Raw genomic sequence first — 18,753 nt, 5'->3', positions numbered from 1 at the left:
GGGGTGCCTGAGGGTGGGGGGGTGCGGAGCCGCCACAAGGGGGGGCGCCTCAGGGCAGAAAGGGGTAGCTGCCACCGGAGGGGAGGAGGGCGCAAGGTAGAAGTTTCGCCTAGGGCACGAAACATCCTTGCACCATCCCTGCCTACAAGCCTGCACAGGCCCTGGGTTTACTCAGGTGAGTAGCCTGCTCTGAAGTCTGTACTGCTATTACTACCTGAGCTAACTAGAATAAGATAGCTTGGGTATCTCTGTGTGCTACAGCTACACCCTGATTGCACTGTAGATGTGTCTTTCCTCAGCTACTGGCCTTGGTGACACTAACAAGAGCTTTTGACTACTTTTCACTCCTGTTTACACTTCAGCAATGAGAAGGCAAGTTGAATTCAATTTTGGCTCATGCATCAAGAGAACTGTTAACTATATTACATCTGCAGATTCTCTCCTCAGTTATGTTTGTGGAGCCTCCCCCCTGCTGCCCATTGTAGAGAGTAGAATTGGATAAGCATAACAAGGCAATGGTCTGCAGAAAATGGGGTTGCACAGGTATAAGTGAGAACAGAATTTGGTACGCAGAATTGGTGTAACTGGTAACAAAGCATGAGGCAGGAAGATTTGAGTGTCTTGTCCCAGGATGTGTTTGCAGGGCTGGTAGCCACAAGAGACATCTTTTTACTGGTCACCTAAGTAAATCTGATCTAAAAATCTTTGAGTGACAATACTCATGAAATCCTAAGATACTATCTTTATAGAGTCACTTTTCAGGGTAGACTTGCACTGTAAGAATTTAGGAGTGAAATAAAATAGAGAAGAAGTGGTGTGCATTCATTTGTCTGTTTATTTTTACTGCTATTTTATGGTCTGCAATTGAGCTCTTTGTCTTTTCACACCATCTCACCACTGTTGTTGGTAATGAGAGCCTTCTCCTCCATAGCTCCCACTTGAAATGCCCTTCTTGTATGTCTATCTGGCAGCCAATATCTTTCCTCTGCTGCTTATTCCTTTTGTTTTCTCTCTTACTCTTGGTATTTAAGGGGGAGGAAGAATATTCTCCTGCCCAAGCAGCATAGCAGGTCTGAATTTTGACATTCTGCTCTCCCTATGTGCAAGGATCTCCCCAAAAGGGGGAGTGGCATGCTGAGAAATAAAACATAAGGTTCTGAATTTTACCTATAACTATTATTTGATCTGGTAAAGTATATTAGGATACAAAGCCAAATGCAGAGGTGATATAAATGGAGAGGTAAGTAACAGGGTACTTGTTATACCATGAGTAGTGCAGGCCTGTGTAAGTCAAACACCAACAGGAAAAAGCAACTAACAGAAGGGTGTACAAAACGGTGTAATCTATCTTACATTTTCTTTCATACCCTATGGATTCCATTTCTGGCACCTCACCCTGTTAGGCTGGATATTAGGAAAAACTTTTTCACTCAGAGTGGTGAAGCACTGGAATGGGTTACCTAGGGAGGTGGTGGAATCTCCTTCCTTAGAGGTTTTTAAGGTCAGGCTTGACAAAGCCCTGGCTGGGATGATTTAGTTGGGAATTGGTCCTGCTTTGAGCAAGGGGTTGGACTAGATGACCTCCTGAGGTCCCTTCCAACCCTGATATTCTATGATTCATGTCAGTTATACCAGTTCACTGCTGCCCACACTCACTGCCAATGTGTAGGTAACAGCACCATTTAGAGAGGAACAAACAAATTATTTACAGCAAACTATCTGGCAAGTGGAGTCTTGCGGCATTCTTGGGAATAAATATATCACAAGCAGGGGCAGCTCTAGGTATTTTGCCGCCCCGAGCACGGCAGGCAGGCTGCCTTTGAGGGCTTGCTTGCAAGAGGTCCCTGGTCCCACAAATTTGGTGGCAACCTGCGGGAGGTCTGCCGAAGCCACGGGACCAGCAGACCCTCCGCAGGCATGCTGCCAAAGGCAGCCTGCCTGCCGCCCTCACGGCGACCGACAGAGCTGCCCCAGGCACGCGCTTGGCATGCTGGTGCCTGGAGCTGCCCCTGATCACAAGCAAACAATTTCTTCAAACATATTCTTCATTCAAAGTATTCAGCATATTTATTTTGTGATTTTTAAAAAAACATCATGCACTAATCATGAGTAGTTCTCTGTGAGTATCTGATAAACAAACTGTTGGCTAATTGGAGAGGTCTGATAAGTCATTTTATTGGATGTGTTTGTAATTCACTCACTGGCATGAATAAAATTTGGTTTCCTTGACTATTTGTACAGTGTGGCAAGGTACCTCTTCTGTCTCACCTGATTTTGCACTTCCCCCTCTGGCAGTAACAAGGCCTGGATCAAATCAGCCCCACACTAGACAGTGTTAGTCTTCCCCCTCTATTCTCCTATCAATACTTTCAAGGTAGGCCCAATCAGGAAAGGCTCAAGGAGGGTTCCTCCAGCAAACAAAAATAAATCATTTTACCAACATAAAACAAAAAAGGGGAATACCTTTCCCCCCCGCCTCCTTTCATGGGGGGTGGTTGTCCTGCTGCAGGCCCCAAGGTGTTAATCCTTCTCCTAAACAGGCCTTGGGAGTTCCCACGGTAGGGAGGATTGCAGCTGCTCACCTTAGAGAAGCCTGCCTCTCTGCTGCCACTAGCCCTGTAGCAGCTTCTCTGTCCTTCCCCCTTGCTAACCAGAGGGGGGGGGGGGGGGGGGGGGCTTTTAAAGGTCTCAGACAGCCTAACTGGACTCAGGTGTCCCCAACTAACCTGAGGTAACCCTTCTCAGTTTATAGGAAAAAGGGCCTTTATCATTGTAGGCCAGGGTTAATATACCTGCCTTCCCTCACATTCTTACAGCTACCCAGCCTGACTTTGTCACTACAGGCTACAATGGAATTCACTGTCTGGAACATTTACGCTAATAAAACTCCAACATGAAATAGTAGTGGAAAATGAATACAAAAGGGAAGTGAGCATAGTGAAAGCATATGCATTCAACACTGTAAGAGAGTACAATATGCAAGGGGGCCTCTCTTACCATATCTAGCTTTATCAATATTAGGTCTTCTCTGACTTTAGCTTACTGATTGAATACAATTACTTGTGTTACTGGTTGGGGTCTGACTTGGCTAAGCTCTGCCTACGTGTGCATAACAAAAGAGCCAATCCCTGCCCCAAAGTCCTCACAATCTAACTATGAAATGATAGACAACAGGTGATTGCAACTGAGAGAAGGGAAGAACAGAATAACAGAGAGAATTATGATTAGCACGATAAGCTGGAGTCATATCACCTATTCAGAACACAGCTGTAAGGTATTATTGTATAGCTTGCTTTTGATTCCATTTGGGAAGATGACATTCAAGTTACACCAAACTCCTCTCATCAAATGTTGAGCACTCTGGCAGAAATGCTACTGAACTGGTTTAGAATAAATACATCAGTCCAATAAGAAAATACACAACAGAGAGTGCTAAATCCTCAGCTGGTGTAAATCAGCATAACTCTCTTTTCTTCTGCAATGCAGTGCTAAGCTATGCTGCCTGTGGATCTGGACTAAATATGTATATTTTTAAACAAAGACATTGTGGCCAGTAACACAGTGGGTTTTGTTTTTATTTTGGAGGCTGACTCTCTTAGTTGCATGCTCTGAGACACACTGATCCAGCAGATTCAGTTCCCTCCCCTCACCCTTCTCAGAGTAGCACCACCAGTGGAACAGGTCTGCAAGAGTATCTGATGCTTCATCCCAGAGCTTTTGGCAGCTGGGAAAGTCTTTTGTAGTAGCTTTAATAAATAGTGTTGACAATGATTGTGTTAGAGATGAGAGTAATTACAACTACTGACCTGGGTCATTGGGGTCCTGCTGGTTTCCCCGTGTCTCTGCATTGATAGCTGTGTTGCTCTCAGCTTGGTTGCTATGTATAAGCAATTGATGTTGTTGGTCTAAGAGAGGGGGAGGGGAAAGGAGGGAAGCAAAACATTCAGCATGATTACTTTATCCAGTACTCAGCAATATTGGTACTGCTCTTCATTTCTCGATTCTATCACTTCCAAAACCTAATTGTTTGTGGCGATTCCTGAGTTAGCAGCTGAGCCCATCTGTAATGCATGTGAACCATTGGTGAAAACACTGACTGGATTTAATTCTGACCAGAGAAGATTATAAATGTCTCATTGATGTTGCAATTCATTGTGATTTGTAGAAGTTGGTGCTAATACAAGTTTAAATCTCCCCTATAATTAGGAAGATTCAGAAATCTGGATTAAATTTAGAGTAGAGGCTTAAAGACAGATATAAAACAACAAAACAAATACATAAAAATATCTTATGTCTTTGCCTGATGGCTAACCAACAACATTTTCAGCTGGTGTCTAACAAAGACTAGAGAATGGCTTTTTGCTTATTGAAAATCAAACATATTAAAAAACCAGAACTGTATAAACAATACATTTTGTGAGCTGAGCATCAAACTAAGTACAGAAAGGTAATGAAAGTCACCTTATTTGAATACTGAAAGCAGCATAGTCTAGTGATAGGGATTCGGGACTCACATCTGACTTGCTCGGTGACCTTCATGTGGCTGCTCTGTGCCTCAGTTTCCCTAGATATAATTGGGGGTTATCTGTGCTTTACCACTACAAGTATTTTGAGAGCAGCAGATAAAAAATGCCACATCACTTATAATTAATAATAATGCCAGTTAATAACAGAGCTAATTGGATACACTTTTACCAAGAGTTAAGCTACAATAGAAATAAGAGATTTGCCTGAGCTGCAAAGTAAAGTTTCATGTTTGAATCTGAACTTTCCCTCAACAGCAGGACAAGAGGATGGAGATTTGAGATGAGGGCTTTTATGTACTGCAGCTCCTCTCTAAATGGAAACAACTTTTGTGTGTGAAGAGAATGGCGATATTAAAATATTGCAGGGCATTTTTCTATAAATCAACCACAACATTTAATAAATAATAACTTCCTATCTATATAAAGAGGATATTTTCTAAAATATAATGTAATCATGTATTTAAGACACAGTTGCTGTTATATTAGCTTCCTTAGAACAAGCAGTATTTATGGTAGGATTTTCCAATGTCTAGGGTCACTCAAATCTTCAAGTGAATGGAAACTAAAACAAACTTTCTTAAGATTAAGAAAGATTCAGACAAGTAGTTCCCTCTTCCTGTTTTTTTTCTCTTTGTATCAGTATATCTGTTGGGTTGGCTGCTTTCTTTAGATCTCAGGGGCTATGAGACTTCTTGATGGCCACAGGATGGGTAAGAGAAACCTGAGAAGCAGGGGCCCTTAGCAGCAGGAAGTCTAATAATGAGGGGTCACAGCAGTGCAAGATACCTGCAACTCTCCCTCTGGCAGAGGCCCTGTCACCAATGGAAATTCAAAGTGTGAAGCACTACTGGGGTGGAGGAGAATGATCATGGAATGTGCTGATTCAGCACATACAATAGGCAACATTTGCTGGTACAATTCCTAATGACCCCAACTGTCATTTAAAGCTCCTCTCTTCGTCTGGAACCCCTAATGCAGCTTGCCAAAGCAAACACACTCTAATCTCCTCAGCGGTGAACCTAAACTGAATAGGGATGAATCTTGCCCAGTTCATTCAGGGGCTCATCTGACTCAGGCAAGACATGGAGATTGCTCTATATGAGGGGAGTATTTGGCCAGAATTCAAAGGAATATTTAGACTAGAGATCTCTACACCCTAGAATAGCATTCAGACTCCTTGGGCTCAGGGAGGAGGAGTTAAGAGTCAGGCTAAAGGGAAGGTGAGGACAGGGGAAGGGAGAAGGATCCATTTGGAGTGAGAAGAAAGGCAAAGGCAAGATGAAAAAGAGCAGAGACGGAGACTTGAAAAGGTTCAGATAAATTCAAATATTCAAATTTTGTAGAAACTATCCTTTTGAAGCCTATCCATTATTTGTATAATAATCAATATATACTTTGCACTTCATAACAAGGTGTCCTGTATGGACTTTCATGGAGATGCGGAGCTATCCTGGTGACTCTCTTTGGCAACCAGACCAGATGGGTCCTATAAGTTCCAAACTTAGAATATTAAGGTATGAGTGTGTCTGTAAAGTAAAGAGAACTAGTGGTAGGGACAGTGAGGTTCTGCAAGGAAAAACTCAGAACAGCCATGCAGAGGAGGAAGCTTAGACCAAAGTTGATATTGATTGGTATTTAAATTAACAATAAAGGCAAATCCAAGAAAGGTTGTAAGTTTGGAAAACATCCACCATCTATACTGGCAGCTGGGTGGGAACTCCATCCGTTTATGCACGTTTGTGGCACTTTTCACATGAGGCTCTCAAAGCATTTTACACAAGTAGGCAAATTGTATTATTCTCATTTTACAGGATGGGAAATAAAGTCTCAGAAAAGGTAATTGTCTTGCCTGTGTCAAACAGGGAGCCACTGGCAGAGTCAAGAATGGAACCAAGGTTTCCTCCCTCCTAGGCCTCTGCTCTAACCACTAGACAATGTTGTCTCTTATGCCCATCTTACTATTGAAATCAATAGGACAGTTTGCAGTGTAAGTAGTACTTATACTGAGTAGGGGTGGCCAAAATAGACACTACACCGTTAGTAAATGTGCAAAATATTTCATAAAGAACTTGGCTCTAGTTGGAAGGTTGTGGACAGGAGCAAGAGTGATAATTTGGTTGACAGGATTTCTGACCCCAAATACAGTAAACGTTGAAAAGGCTACATTTAGGGAGACTATTTTTAGTTAAGAACTAAAATCTAGTTTGGTCCTAACCTGACTTTCCAAGGTAATTGAATGGAATGAAGCATATATATAAATTTCCCTACATTCCATCAGCCTCATAATAATACTTATGGTAATCAATGACATTTAAGAAAGATACAAGGAGCTGATTATGGGGTAAGTGAATATAGGAAATATCAATTAGCTACTGAACAGGTGCTCATGCCATCAAATTATCACCTGGACTGTTCCATGGAACCCATGGGAACTGCACTCATGCTGGGTAAGACATTGAAAGGTCTGTTTACAATTTCAAGAGCTTCTGTTATCTTCTTCCGACCATGGTTGTTGATAGCAGTTAAACTCTTACATTCATCCCAATACATTATAGAGTGTTTATCAGGTGGGGATGTGATATCATCTATGATGGTGGAGTTAGTTACTTCCCTGTGATAAAGGCCCTGCTGATCCACATCCTTTTATTCTTTCTTTAACCAATCTTTGTCTTTCCAAATGTATTCACCAGGACCCTTACTGCTAAAGACACCAGATTTTTCAATCAATCTTATCTTTCATCTTTTCCACTCAAAAAAAAAAATTCAAATCAAGCAGCTTGTTCACGGCTTCAGACAGGTTGCACATTTCTGATCCTTATCCTTTCTATTCACTTTTATAGTTTGAGGGAATTATATTTCTCCTTTCATGTTTATTTCACCAACACTTTAAATTGTCTAGTTAATGTCTATGAGAATGGGAACTGCCATACCGCATCAGACTAGTGGCCCCTCTAGTCGTCTGTCCTGTCTCCTGCTATAGCCAGGACAAACTGCTTCTGGGTTTTCTTGTACTTTCCTCTGAGCGACCAGTTATGGAATAACCTGCCTATATGGGAAAGGTACGTGATGGACAACTTTAGAAATTCAGATCCTTTATCCACAAAACAGGTCCTGAACAGACAGCAACAATGCTACTTGTCTCCCCACATTCCACTAACATGCCTCAGTCCTGATCTGAAAGAACCATCTGGAGGGATAAGATGGAAGTCGAATCCCTATGCTTATCTATTCATTGGACACGAGGATGTCCGTAGTGCCAGTTGTAATGTGAGCACTGGACTGATATCATTAAATTTGTTTCCCCATAGGTCAGCAAACAGTCACCAAATGGCAAAAACTTTTGCTTTCTACCCATCTCTTTTGCTTCCCATGTAATTGGGAGAATTGGCCACAAGTCTAAGGCTAGATTTCTCAGCCAATCTGGCCTTTAATTTTGTGCACAGGAAGTGTAGAGATTTAAATGAAGAAATTGCACATATGGAATTTGAGACTGCCTTTTAAAAGTGTCACCCACCATGTTAAATTTAGGCCAAGATTTTCAAAAAATACATGACTGAAGTTAGGTTCTTAAACCCTAGGGTGACCAGACAGCAAGCGTAAAAAAGTCAGGACAGGAGGTGAGGTTGTGATAGACATCTATATAAGAAAAAGCCTCCAAAATCAGGACTGTCCCTATAAAAATCAAGACATCTGGTCACTCTATTAAGTCAACTCTTAGGCATAATAAATTAAACTGCCCATTATTTAAAAGGGCTGGGCAACCAGCAGCACCTGTTGGGCACTCAGCACTTCTGAAAAATGAGGTCACTTATTCAGGAGCCCAACATCAAACTCTTGTCTGTGCAAATCTTGGGCTAGATATGTAATATATTGCCCCATGTATTTTTAAATACATATATGCATGAAATGATTTTCAGGATGTATTAAAATATGGAAATTAGATCTTTTTCTCTGATTATATTTTTGATGCAGCAGGAGCAGCTAAAGGGGAATCACTGTGGGGAGTTTGAGTTTCATTACAAGAATCCTCCCCATCCGTATTATAATCTTTCTGACAGTTCTGTGCTTAAATTTCTTTGTGTCTTTTACACTATGCTATGGCTTGCTGCTGTTCAGAACATTTTAGAGCCATCTGCTGGAAAATGTGTATTACTGCAGACATATTTAGAGTTATTGTACTCTCCCCAATTCTGAGAATATTGTGGGCTGTAAACTGCAGCCAGCATAGATGAAATAATTTGGGGGAGGGAGAGGGAGAGAGAATTGAATCCATGCACTTAAAATCAATTTACTGCCTTTCCTTGCAATACTGCATTTGGATGCACCCTGACCTAGATTCATGAGGGTGCAGAAATGATGTGGTGCATAATGCACTCTATGCAAGCAGAGCAGAGCAAAAAAGTCAGAACTTCTATCCTGTGAGGAAACTCCAATATTTCAGCATTTGTTTTCACCACGTATTAGGACAAAAATGTGACGACTTTATTTTATTTAACAGAACAAAATACGTTACAAAACATTTTGATTTGGACATGGTGAAACATTGTGTTTTGGCATTCTTGATGAAAAAACTTTTCAATATTCCCCTACCAAAACATTGTTTTGAACTGACCCAAAATGTTTAATGCTGAATTGACTTGAAATGAAACTAAGCTTTCCTACAGTGCTACATTGCTTCATTAGAGTTATAATTCCAAAACCTTATGACATCGTTCATTCTTCCTTACGAATCAGGCTTTGTGACTTGACTACATCTCCCATGATGCACTCAGTCACGGGACTCCCAGAAATACATCAGGCAGCCACAATTCTACTGTGTAGAGAGGGCAAGGTCAGGAGAGGCCACATAGACCACTCAGCTCTGTGTGAGACAGAACACTGTGTACATTGTCGTTCTCTCTGCAGCTGTGTGAAAGGGAGGCCTGGGGACATGGCCACTGGCTCACCCCTCTGCAGATTCATTTTCTGAAAGCCCTGCTTGTGAGGTGGGTGTCAGTGGCTTTGGAGTGATTGGGCAGGATTCTGGAGACAGAAAAGAGGAATACTTTGTTCTTACAGAACACTTAAACTCATAGACTCGTAGGTCAGAAGGGACCAATATGATCATCTAGTCTGACCTCCTGCACAAAGCAGGCCACAGAACCCTACCCATCCACTTTTATAACAACCCCTGTAACCCATGGACTGAGTTAATTGAAGTCTCACACAAATTGTGGTTTGAAGACCTCAAGCTGCAGAGAAATCCACACAAGTGAACCCATGCCCAACGCTGCCAGAGGAAAAACAGGCGAAGAAAAAAACCATCCCAAGCGGCCCCCCCCCCTCCAATCGCCCTGAGGAAAATTCTTCACGACCCAAAATATGGCATCAGCAACACTTGAGCATGGGCAGATCACCAGACGCAGCACGCAGGAAAGCATTCTCTTGCATAACTCAGATCCCATCCATCGAACATCCCCAAGACCATCTGAACAGACTTATCTCTGCTAATGCCAAGATGAATTGCCAAATAACTACCATCATATATCTCCCTCCAATACTTACACTTATCCTTCCAAAAGCCAATAATCTTTTGCCCACTATGCTGGAAAGACTGTCAGCACTACTCCCTAATGTAAACCGTCTAGTCAGTCTACTCTTGGTTCGTCGTATCGGGTCTTTTCCTTCGGTTTCGGTATTGCCCCTGCCGCCGCAACCGTCAGGGACTGTGTCGGCGGCGCCGGCCATATAGGAGCTGTGGACCTGCAGGGAACGTAGGCCGTGCAGAGCGGCGCGGCCTTAGGGGACTGTGACGCGGCGCTGGCGTAGGGGGCCTGTGATCGCGCGGAAGCCGGTAGGGGCCTTGGAGCGAGCGGCTGGGCCTTAGGGGCCTGTGGATCGCGGCGTCTGGGGGCTAGGGGGACTGTGGAGGCTCGGAAAGCAGGTTTTCCCAGTTCCTCCGATTCATCCTAGTTAGTCCCGTGTCTTGAAATCTTATTCCAGCTTTGAATTCAATCTTTCTTTAAACCATAGGGAGACCAGCAACAACTGCACACGAGTATTCCAAGGTTGAGGTCTCACCAATGCCTTAGGTATAACGCGTACCTAACACCTCCTTATCCTTGCTGGAAAATACCCTCGCCTGATGCATCGCTAAAACCGCATTTGCTTTTTTCAACAAGCCATATCGCATTGGCGGCTCAGTAGAACATCCTGCTATCAACCACCAATTACCAATGTCCTTCTCCTCCTCTGTTTCTTCCAACTGATGTGGTCCCCAATGTATATCTAAAATTCTTTATTATTAATCCCTAATGCATGACCTGCACTTTTCACTATTAATTTCATCCTATTACTATTATCCAGTTTACAAAAGTTGCCGTACCAGATCTTCCTGCCGTATATATCCCGGTCCTTCTCTGTGTTAGCAATACCCCCAGCTTTGTGTCATCCGCAAACTTCTATTAGCACATTGCCCGCTCTTTGGTGCCAAGGTCAGTAATAAAAAGGTTAAATAAGATTGGTCCCAAAACCGATCCTTGTGAGGACCCTCACTAGTAACCGTCCTTTTCCAGCCTGACAGCTCACCCTTCATGTTACGACCCTGCTGGAGTCTCCCCTATTACCAGTTCCGCTTCTCAACCTTACAACTTCATCTTCATCCCCATGCTTTTCCAAGTTTAACTAACAGTTCCCCATGTGGAACCGTCGTCAAACGCTTGACTGAAACGTCAAGGTAAATTAGGATCTACTGGCCTTTCCTTATGTCCTCAGTAATCTGTCGAACCTTCTCAAAAAGGCAGATTCAGGTTGGTTGTGGCACGAGGAATTATGTCTTACCTTTAGTGCTTAATCCATGTAATGATATAATTCTCAGTAGTGAGCCCGACAATTACCATTGGACAACTTTCGAATATCCTAACAACATACATGTGTCTACGCATTTAAATTATTTTCTAACTCTATACATACACTGCTACAGACGTCGAAAGCTCAACAGTCCATATTACGTTCACACGGGCATCACCTTTTTTCCCTTCCTTTTAAAAAATAAGGGAGCTACTTCGTTAAGTACAATCTCGTACCAGTTCGTACGCGTACAACCGCCACGAGAATTTGTTACTGAATTGGTTAAAAAAATTCTCGCTAACCGGCTCGCCAATTTCATTGACACCAGTTCTTTAATATCCTTGGATACAAAGAAAGATTGTTCCGGGCCCTTTCCAGTTTGTCCCGAATTAAGCTGTTCTAAGTTTGGCCTACGTACCGTCAGATTTGCGAGATAACTATCCACGTCCATTATCCTCCATTACTCCGTTATATTCATACCCATCCTCATTCCCTAAACTCCCACTTAGGTCTTATTAAACGGACTGAGCAGGCAAAAATAACTTATTTAGATATTGGGACCATGCCGTAGGGTATATCCTTAACCTCATTCCATCCTCAGTGATATATCAGCGTATACGCCCACTTGCTTCATTTCGTATGTTTTCTTCTTATTATAGATGGCTGTAGAACCTTTTACTATTTAGTATTTAATCCCTTTGCAAGGGTGCCAGTTCTCAAAATGGCTTTTAGCCTTCCTCATTTATCCCTACATGTTTCCTGACCTCCACTAAGGTAGCTTCCCTTGTTAATCACCGCGCACTTTCATTGATCCACTCCCTGTAAACTTTCTGCTGATCCATAATCCCCGCTCTCTCTGCAAGTCTGCTTGCTCGATCTCATGCTTGGCCTATCACAACTCCTGGGCCGCGATGTTTGTTTCTCCCTTTTTGGGACTGCAGGTTTCCGACAGTTTCTGTCGAGCTTTGACATTACAAGAGTGAATCTCCCAGGCCTCCTCCGCATTTAAATCCCACAATGTTCCTCCATCCCAATCCACTCTTCCTAACCTAAGTTTACCTGAAAACTACTTGTAAAAGGTTAGCCCTGTTGAGAAAGATCAAAAAACCCTAAATCCCGCAGATCTACGTTGTTTATCCTAGATCCACCTATGTTTGAAATGAATCAAAGCTGCACATGACACTTCGAACCAAGCGTTGTCTCCCTACCACCATTTCTTCGATCGAGTCCTTCACTGGCTCACCAAAACCCAAATACTAAGGCAAATGGCATCACCTCTTCTACATCCAAAGGTATACTGGTCAACTAGCGTAGTGAAGAAATCCGCGCTCAGCTATCACCTCACAGAAAAAAATACTAGACGCCCTATCCCTGATCTCTTGCAAGCACTTGTCCTCCAGTCGATTATCGTGGGAAGTTGAGTCTCCGACTGATCACACATTTCCCTTATAGTGGTTCCACTATCATTAAAGACATTAAGATGATCTCGATACAATTCGATATCCAAATCAGATCCCGGCTTCCTGTAAGCCACCCCAAGCACATATCTCAAGGTAGAAGCAGCTCTCAAGTAGCGCTTGATTACTAGCCAGCCTGTAAATTTTTAGCCCAACGACAGACTCTGTTTATCCAATTACCCAACTCAACCATGCTTATTCGCAAACTACAGTTAAACTCAAATCAGTGTAGACCAAAAATGGCACAAAATGACAACCTCAACTCGCCACCGTCCCGCACCTTTGCCCTTTCTTCCCATGTCTTTTGCCTAAACAGCACTAGCCGCTCAAAATACTGATACTCCAGTCCTTTGCCTTTCTTCCTGTCTTTTCTAAACAGCACATAGCCTTCAATATCTGTACTCCAGTCATGAGTACTGTTCCACCAGGTTTCTGTTATCCCTATAATATCTGGTTTCACTTCCTGCACCAGTAGCTCCAGTTCCTCCATCTTGTTACCTAGGCTCTTAATCCAAGGCCGGCCCTTCAGGTGCTTTACAAGGAATCATTCATTCATTAAGCTTCTCTATGCCTTGGTGAGATGTCTCATCCCATTTTTCTAGCTGAGTAAACGAAGACAGAGTGGTTAAGTGACTTTCCCAGGACAGAGCGAGTTAGTGGAAGATTTTACAGTAGAAGCCAGGATTTCTGACTCTAGGTTACCAGTTGTAACTGGACAACTCCCTTTTCTATTTTTCTATACTAATATATAACAAATTGGGGTATAAACTCATGTCCCATATTTCCTTGATGCTGGACCAGTTACTTTGATTGTACTTTGCCTCCTTAAGCCTTTATTTTTTAAAATCTGTTTGTCCATGTTTTGTTTTGTTTTTTTAAAAGTCAACCCTGGAAATGTCAAACAGAGTTTTGGATATAAATCATGCCCCATTAGAGCCTGATCCAATGCTCACTAGCTTTCAATACGGTAAGAGACTTCCCTGACTGCTGGGGTCCTAACTCTTCAATATTTCCCTCTCCTAAGTGGGAATGGCTGTGGCTTCTTTACATTCCTCTACATTAATTTTTAATCACAGCTTCTATTTTACCACTGTTGATGGAATTCCCTACCACATCTAATAGCCTCTCTTAATAGAGATTCATTTAAAATATGTATGCTAATGCCACATCTTATTTTTCAAGAGCAGTTTAAGGCCAGGAGCAAAGTAGCAGCAGTTATACAGAAGTTAAATTACAGCACATTGCCATGTGTTTGATCACTAGGGCAATGGTAAACACTACATGCTTTGTATTAAAAAGGCACAGTTATACATAGGCCATGTATAATATCCAGTGTGGACTTTTGTAAAAGTCAGCAGGTCCAATCCTGCTACCACTGAAATCAACAATTTTTCTATTGACTTCAGTGGTAAAATGGATCAGGCACATTATCTTACCTACTGGCTGAAATATATTCCAAGTGGCTGAATCTGAAAAGGCAAAAGGGTCAGCCTACTGTAAGTGAATTAATTTTACAGTAGGTACTTAGTGGAAGACCTTGATTTAATATCCCCAGGACTGCAATTCTGTATACCCTCTCTGCCCCCCAAAAAGGTCAGACAGGAGTAGTGAAGCATTTAATACAGATTCTGCACAATAGAATCAGAATTAAGAGTTCTTGAGTTTTGTTTATTTAGGGATGAGGTGTGGGGGGGTAATTTCTCTCTTCCCTCTCTGCATAATGTGGCATGAACAGTAAAAACTGAAGGCAGGGACAGTAAATAAATGTTGCCAATATTTTTGGCCCAATCTGCACTTTTCTGATTTTAATGGATTTCATTTTGTGAGGAAAAGATCTGAACTAGACTGATTTTCATCTGAGACTTTTGCTCTTGAATCAGATTGCCATTTCTTTCTTTAAAAAGAATTGGATTCATATCAATACAACTCTGACACACCTTTGGGTTGACACTTTTCTCCACTGTACCCAGGGCAGCACTTCCACTCCAGTGATGTCACAATTTTATGTTTGATTCTGTAGGCTTGGCGGGTCATCATCTGGGATCTAGAGATGAAGAAGATGTTGGAAATCAAATGTTATGAGTCTGTCTCAGAAGATTGAATATCATAAATAGATAAATCTGTAATCAGCACATTACACTGCACATTTCACCTACAAATTTTTTTTTTACAACTACTTTGGGATTTTTTAATTCCTTTCATTCCAACAAAAAGGAAAACCAAGAAACCCCTTCATATATTTTCAATACTAACTACTGATTCTGGGTGCCCAGCTTCAGACATCTTAAAGGGGCCTGGTTTTCAGATGATTAACTCAGTGCTTTCTTTAAAAAAAAATCAGGCTCCTTTATGGTATCTTAGATTGGGCACCTAAACATTCATGAATCCAAAATACCTAGTTACATTGGAAGGCCCTGGGTCATAGTGTATGCTCTGCTGTATATAGCAAGAAATTTTGAAGGGTGAAATCCTGGCCTCATTGAAGTCAGTGGGAATTTTGCTGTTGACTTCAACTGGATTGGGATTTCACCCAAAGTCTTTATTCAGTCCTTGTTCATGCAAACCTATGACAGAGAAAGTGTATAAATTGGGTAAGAACTTCAGAATTAGGTTCAGTGTTATCTTGAAGCAGACTTTGTACTGATGGTAACATTTCTCTCTGAAATTCATCAAGAAATGCTCTCTCAGACAGTGAAAACCACCGCTAAAAGCTTAAGCCTTCTCTCCTGTTCAGAAAGAAGTTTGAGGGCATTTCAGTCCATTGGAAAAAAAGCCACTCTACTGATGCAAATGCACCACAGTAAAGAGCTGGTGTTTGCATGGTCCCTCTTCCTGCATGCAAAAGCCAGCTGCTGTTGTGCACAAGGGCAGAGTGCAAATTGAGTAAGGACTCATCTTTAAGAGGTAAAATTATGCATAGTCCTAAAAGATGGCCATGACTATGAATAATCAAATGTGGAGTTTGGAACATTAATTCTGGTTCCAAATATTCATAGCCATCCACTCCCTCTGCTCAGATTCCGAGGATCCTTGTTAGGTTTTCGTAGCCATACATGGCTCTGTCTCTCTCTCTCAGGCTCCAGTGATCACCTTGCAACTTGGCTTCTAGATGCCTTCCTCTTCCCTGTATACCCTAAACATTTCTCCTCCTACAGCATGAAATTACATGGCAGGATGTTGCTAACAGCAAAACAGCTGAGAGTCTATTCTACTCCCCACAGGTGCTCCATCCAGATCTCATGTTCTTAGTGCCTTCTCCTAGGTGGAGTTTCTCAGTTTATTTTCCAATGGATATTGTACAAGATTTGAATAGGGAGGTGAGCTCTGATCCCTCAAGGAATTGACTTAAGGTGGAAAACCTTGTGGAGCGAGGCAGAGACGGACGCTTCAGAGGGCTCTTGGTGAACAACTGGAAGCAAGAACCCGAGAACCAATTGGAAAGTCAAATGAACGTAGATATAGCTGTGTAACTGTGCTGCCTCCATTTGAAGTGTACTGCACCTTTATAATGAAGAACTTTGCCTGAGTGCGAGAAAGTAGCCATTTTGTTCTTAGAGTTGCTTGCCCATCAGAGAGACAGCACACACATGCCACAATTGCTCTTGGGCATTTGGTCTCTCTTGTTTCTTCCCCCCTTAATTTCATACAAGAATCAGTCTAGACTGGAAGCTAGTGTGTGTGTGTTTATTATTTATATATAAAAATATCTCTACCCCTTTATACTTTCTAAATATAAACCCCAAACACAAGCAGTGATAAAAATGCTACTGGCTATGAGACACTGTCCCGAATGACAGGGACAAAGTTACAAAGTTCAGGAGCTCTGAAGGTAGCTGCCACAGAATTCAGTCCTTTTATAGCAGCACAATCTCAGTCTAAAGGGCTGCTGGAAGAGGGCAAACTTGGAGATTAAATCCACCAGGTTTGTGTCAGAAAACATCCTCCCAGTGAACTCTTAAATGCTATTTTGTTTTACTCTACAGTTAATCTCAACACCATCTCACAAGGGATAGTCTTATATTGTCTACTTTTCTGCAGCTGCCAGAAGCTCCTCTTTGTCCCCCAAATGGCTGAGTTCCGACTAGAAGAGTAAGACTGTGTGCAATACTTACACAACCAGCCTAAAGATCTTATTTTCCTACAGAGTCAGATTTTTGCATCCTGAAATTTTTGAATTAATAAAAAACCTTAGAAGAGACAATGTTACAACCAGGGCCGGCTTTAGGAAGTGCGGGGCCCAATTCGAACATTTTCAACAGGGCCCTGGCAGGGATGACTAAAAAAAAGTGTAAAAAAAAGCCTCTTATTTCTTCCATGTATTATTTACTTTCCATAACTATATGGATAATAAAATTATATATTATGTACATTGCATCATATATGCTGTTGATTGGTTATTAATGACTGCTGTTTCACATGTGTGGGTCCCCGCCACTCCCTGGGGGTGTGCACATGTGGGTCCCAGAGCTGCTCCCTGCCCCCTCATTGAAGCAGGTGTGCAGGGTTACTGCCCTGGGAACTGCAGGGCAGCAGTGGACATAGGGCTGGTTGGAGACAAGGCAGGGGCTGACTGGAGGTAGGGTTTGGCTGCAGGCAGGGCAAGGGGGTGGGGCTGGCTGGAGACAGGGGAGTGTGGGGCGGGCTGGCTTCAGGCAGGGCCGCAGGGGAGTGCAGCAGGGATGGCAGGGCTGGAGACAGAGGAGTGCGGGACTGGCTGGCTTCAGGCAGTGGGGTGCAGCAGGGGTTGGCTGGAGAGAGGGCAGGGGGTTGTGGGGCTGGGTGCGGGCAGTGCAGGGCTGGTGTGGGCAGGGGTGTGTGTGGGGCTGGCTGGCTTTGGGCAGGGCTGCAGGGGGTGTGGCAGGGGTTGGCTGGAGACAGCGCAGGGGGTTTGGCAGGGACTGGCTGTGGGCACGGGGTGCAGAGCTGGCTGCAGAGGGGGCAGCAGAGGCAGCTGGAGCCCTGGTCCTTTAAATCATCCCCGGAGCCCGCCCGCTACCCTAGGGCTCTGGGGGCTATTTAAAGGGCTCAGAGCTCCAGCTGGGAGAGCAGGGCTGCAGAGCAGGGCTTGCCACGCTCTGGCCGGAGCTCCAGCCGGGGCTGCGGGGCTTGCTGTTCTCTGGCCAGAGCTCCAGCTGGGAGAGGAGGCTGTGGGGGAACCACGCTCCCACCAGCCCTTTGGTCAGGGGAGCGGGGCCACGGAAGACCCTGAAGCAGACTGTAGCTGGGGTAAGTAAAAGTTAAAAAGGTGCCTGAGGCGTGTGGCCCGATTCCTGGGAATCGGGCAAATTGGCCTAAAGCCGGCCCTGGTTACAACTGCAAGATTCATCTCATGCACAGTGTATTAGTAACATGTTATGGCCACTTAAAGCATTTCCAAAATGTGGAGAGTAGTTTACTTGCTACACACAGGCAGTAGCAAAGCCACAGGCAAACTCCAGTGCAAGAGGATGCTATAGCTTAGTGGTCAGAGCCACGGACTGAAAGCCAATAAATCCTACCTTCTGGATTAGAAGAACTCAGACACTTAGGGGATTTCTCCCTTTGCACACCCCAAGTAGCAGTGGAGGTGTACTAGGGAAACCATCAAAACACACTCCCAGGTCAAATTCAGATGGACTCTGGAAATAAAACTTAAGCACAGGCAATTAGCCTTGGATGGAGGTTATCACAGACAGGGCTGCCTCTAGAAATTTCGCCGCCTCAAGCACAGCGGCACACCGTGGGGGGCGCTCTGCCGCTCGCCTGTCCCGCGGCTCCGGTGGACCTCCCGCAGGCATTTGTGTGGACGGTCTGCTGGTCCCGCGGCTCTGGTGGAGCTGCCGCAGGCATGTCTGCGGGAGGTCCATCGGAGCCGCGGGACCAGCGGACCCTCCGCAGCCACGCCTGCGGCAGGTCCACCGGAGCCACCTGCCACCCTCCCAGCAACCGGCAGAGCGCCCCCT

At 43.6% G+C, this 18,753-nt stretch overlaps 1 protein-coding gene across 1 annotated transcript in view; it reads right to left on the bottom strand.

Moving 5' to 3' along the window:
• Positions 1-18,753, bottom strand: part of MMRN1 (multimerin 1) — a 62,660-nt gene that overhangs the window by 22,465 nt on the left and 21,442 nt on the right. The window contains exons 3-4 of the mRNA XM_032782103.2: positions 14,749-14,855; positions 3,807-3,905 (exon numbers count right to left, since the gene is read on the bottom strand). Coding sequence (XP_032637994.1) covers positions 3,807-3,905; positions 14,749-14,855 — 206 coding nt within the window. The remainder of the gene's footprint in view (positions 1-3,806; positions 3,906-14,748; positions 14,856-18,753) is intronic.

Source organism: Chelonoidis abingdonii, chromosome 5, assembly GCF_003597395.2.
Source record: "Chelonoidis abingdonii isolate Lonesome George chromosome 5, CheloAbing_2.0, whole genome shotgun sequence".
NCBI lineage: Eukaryota > Metazoa > Chordata > Testudines > Testudinidae > Chelonoidis > Chelonoidis abingdonii.
The sequence above is the reverse complement of the archived record's forward strand: the minus strand, read 5'-3'. Positions and strand labels throughout refer to the sequence as shown.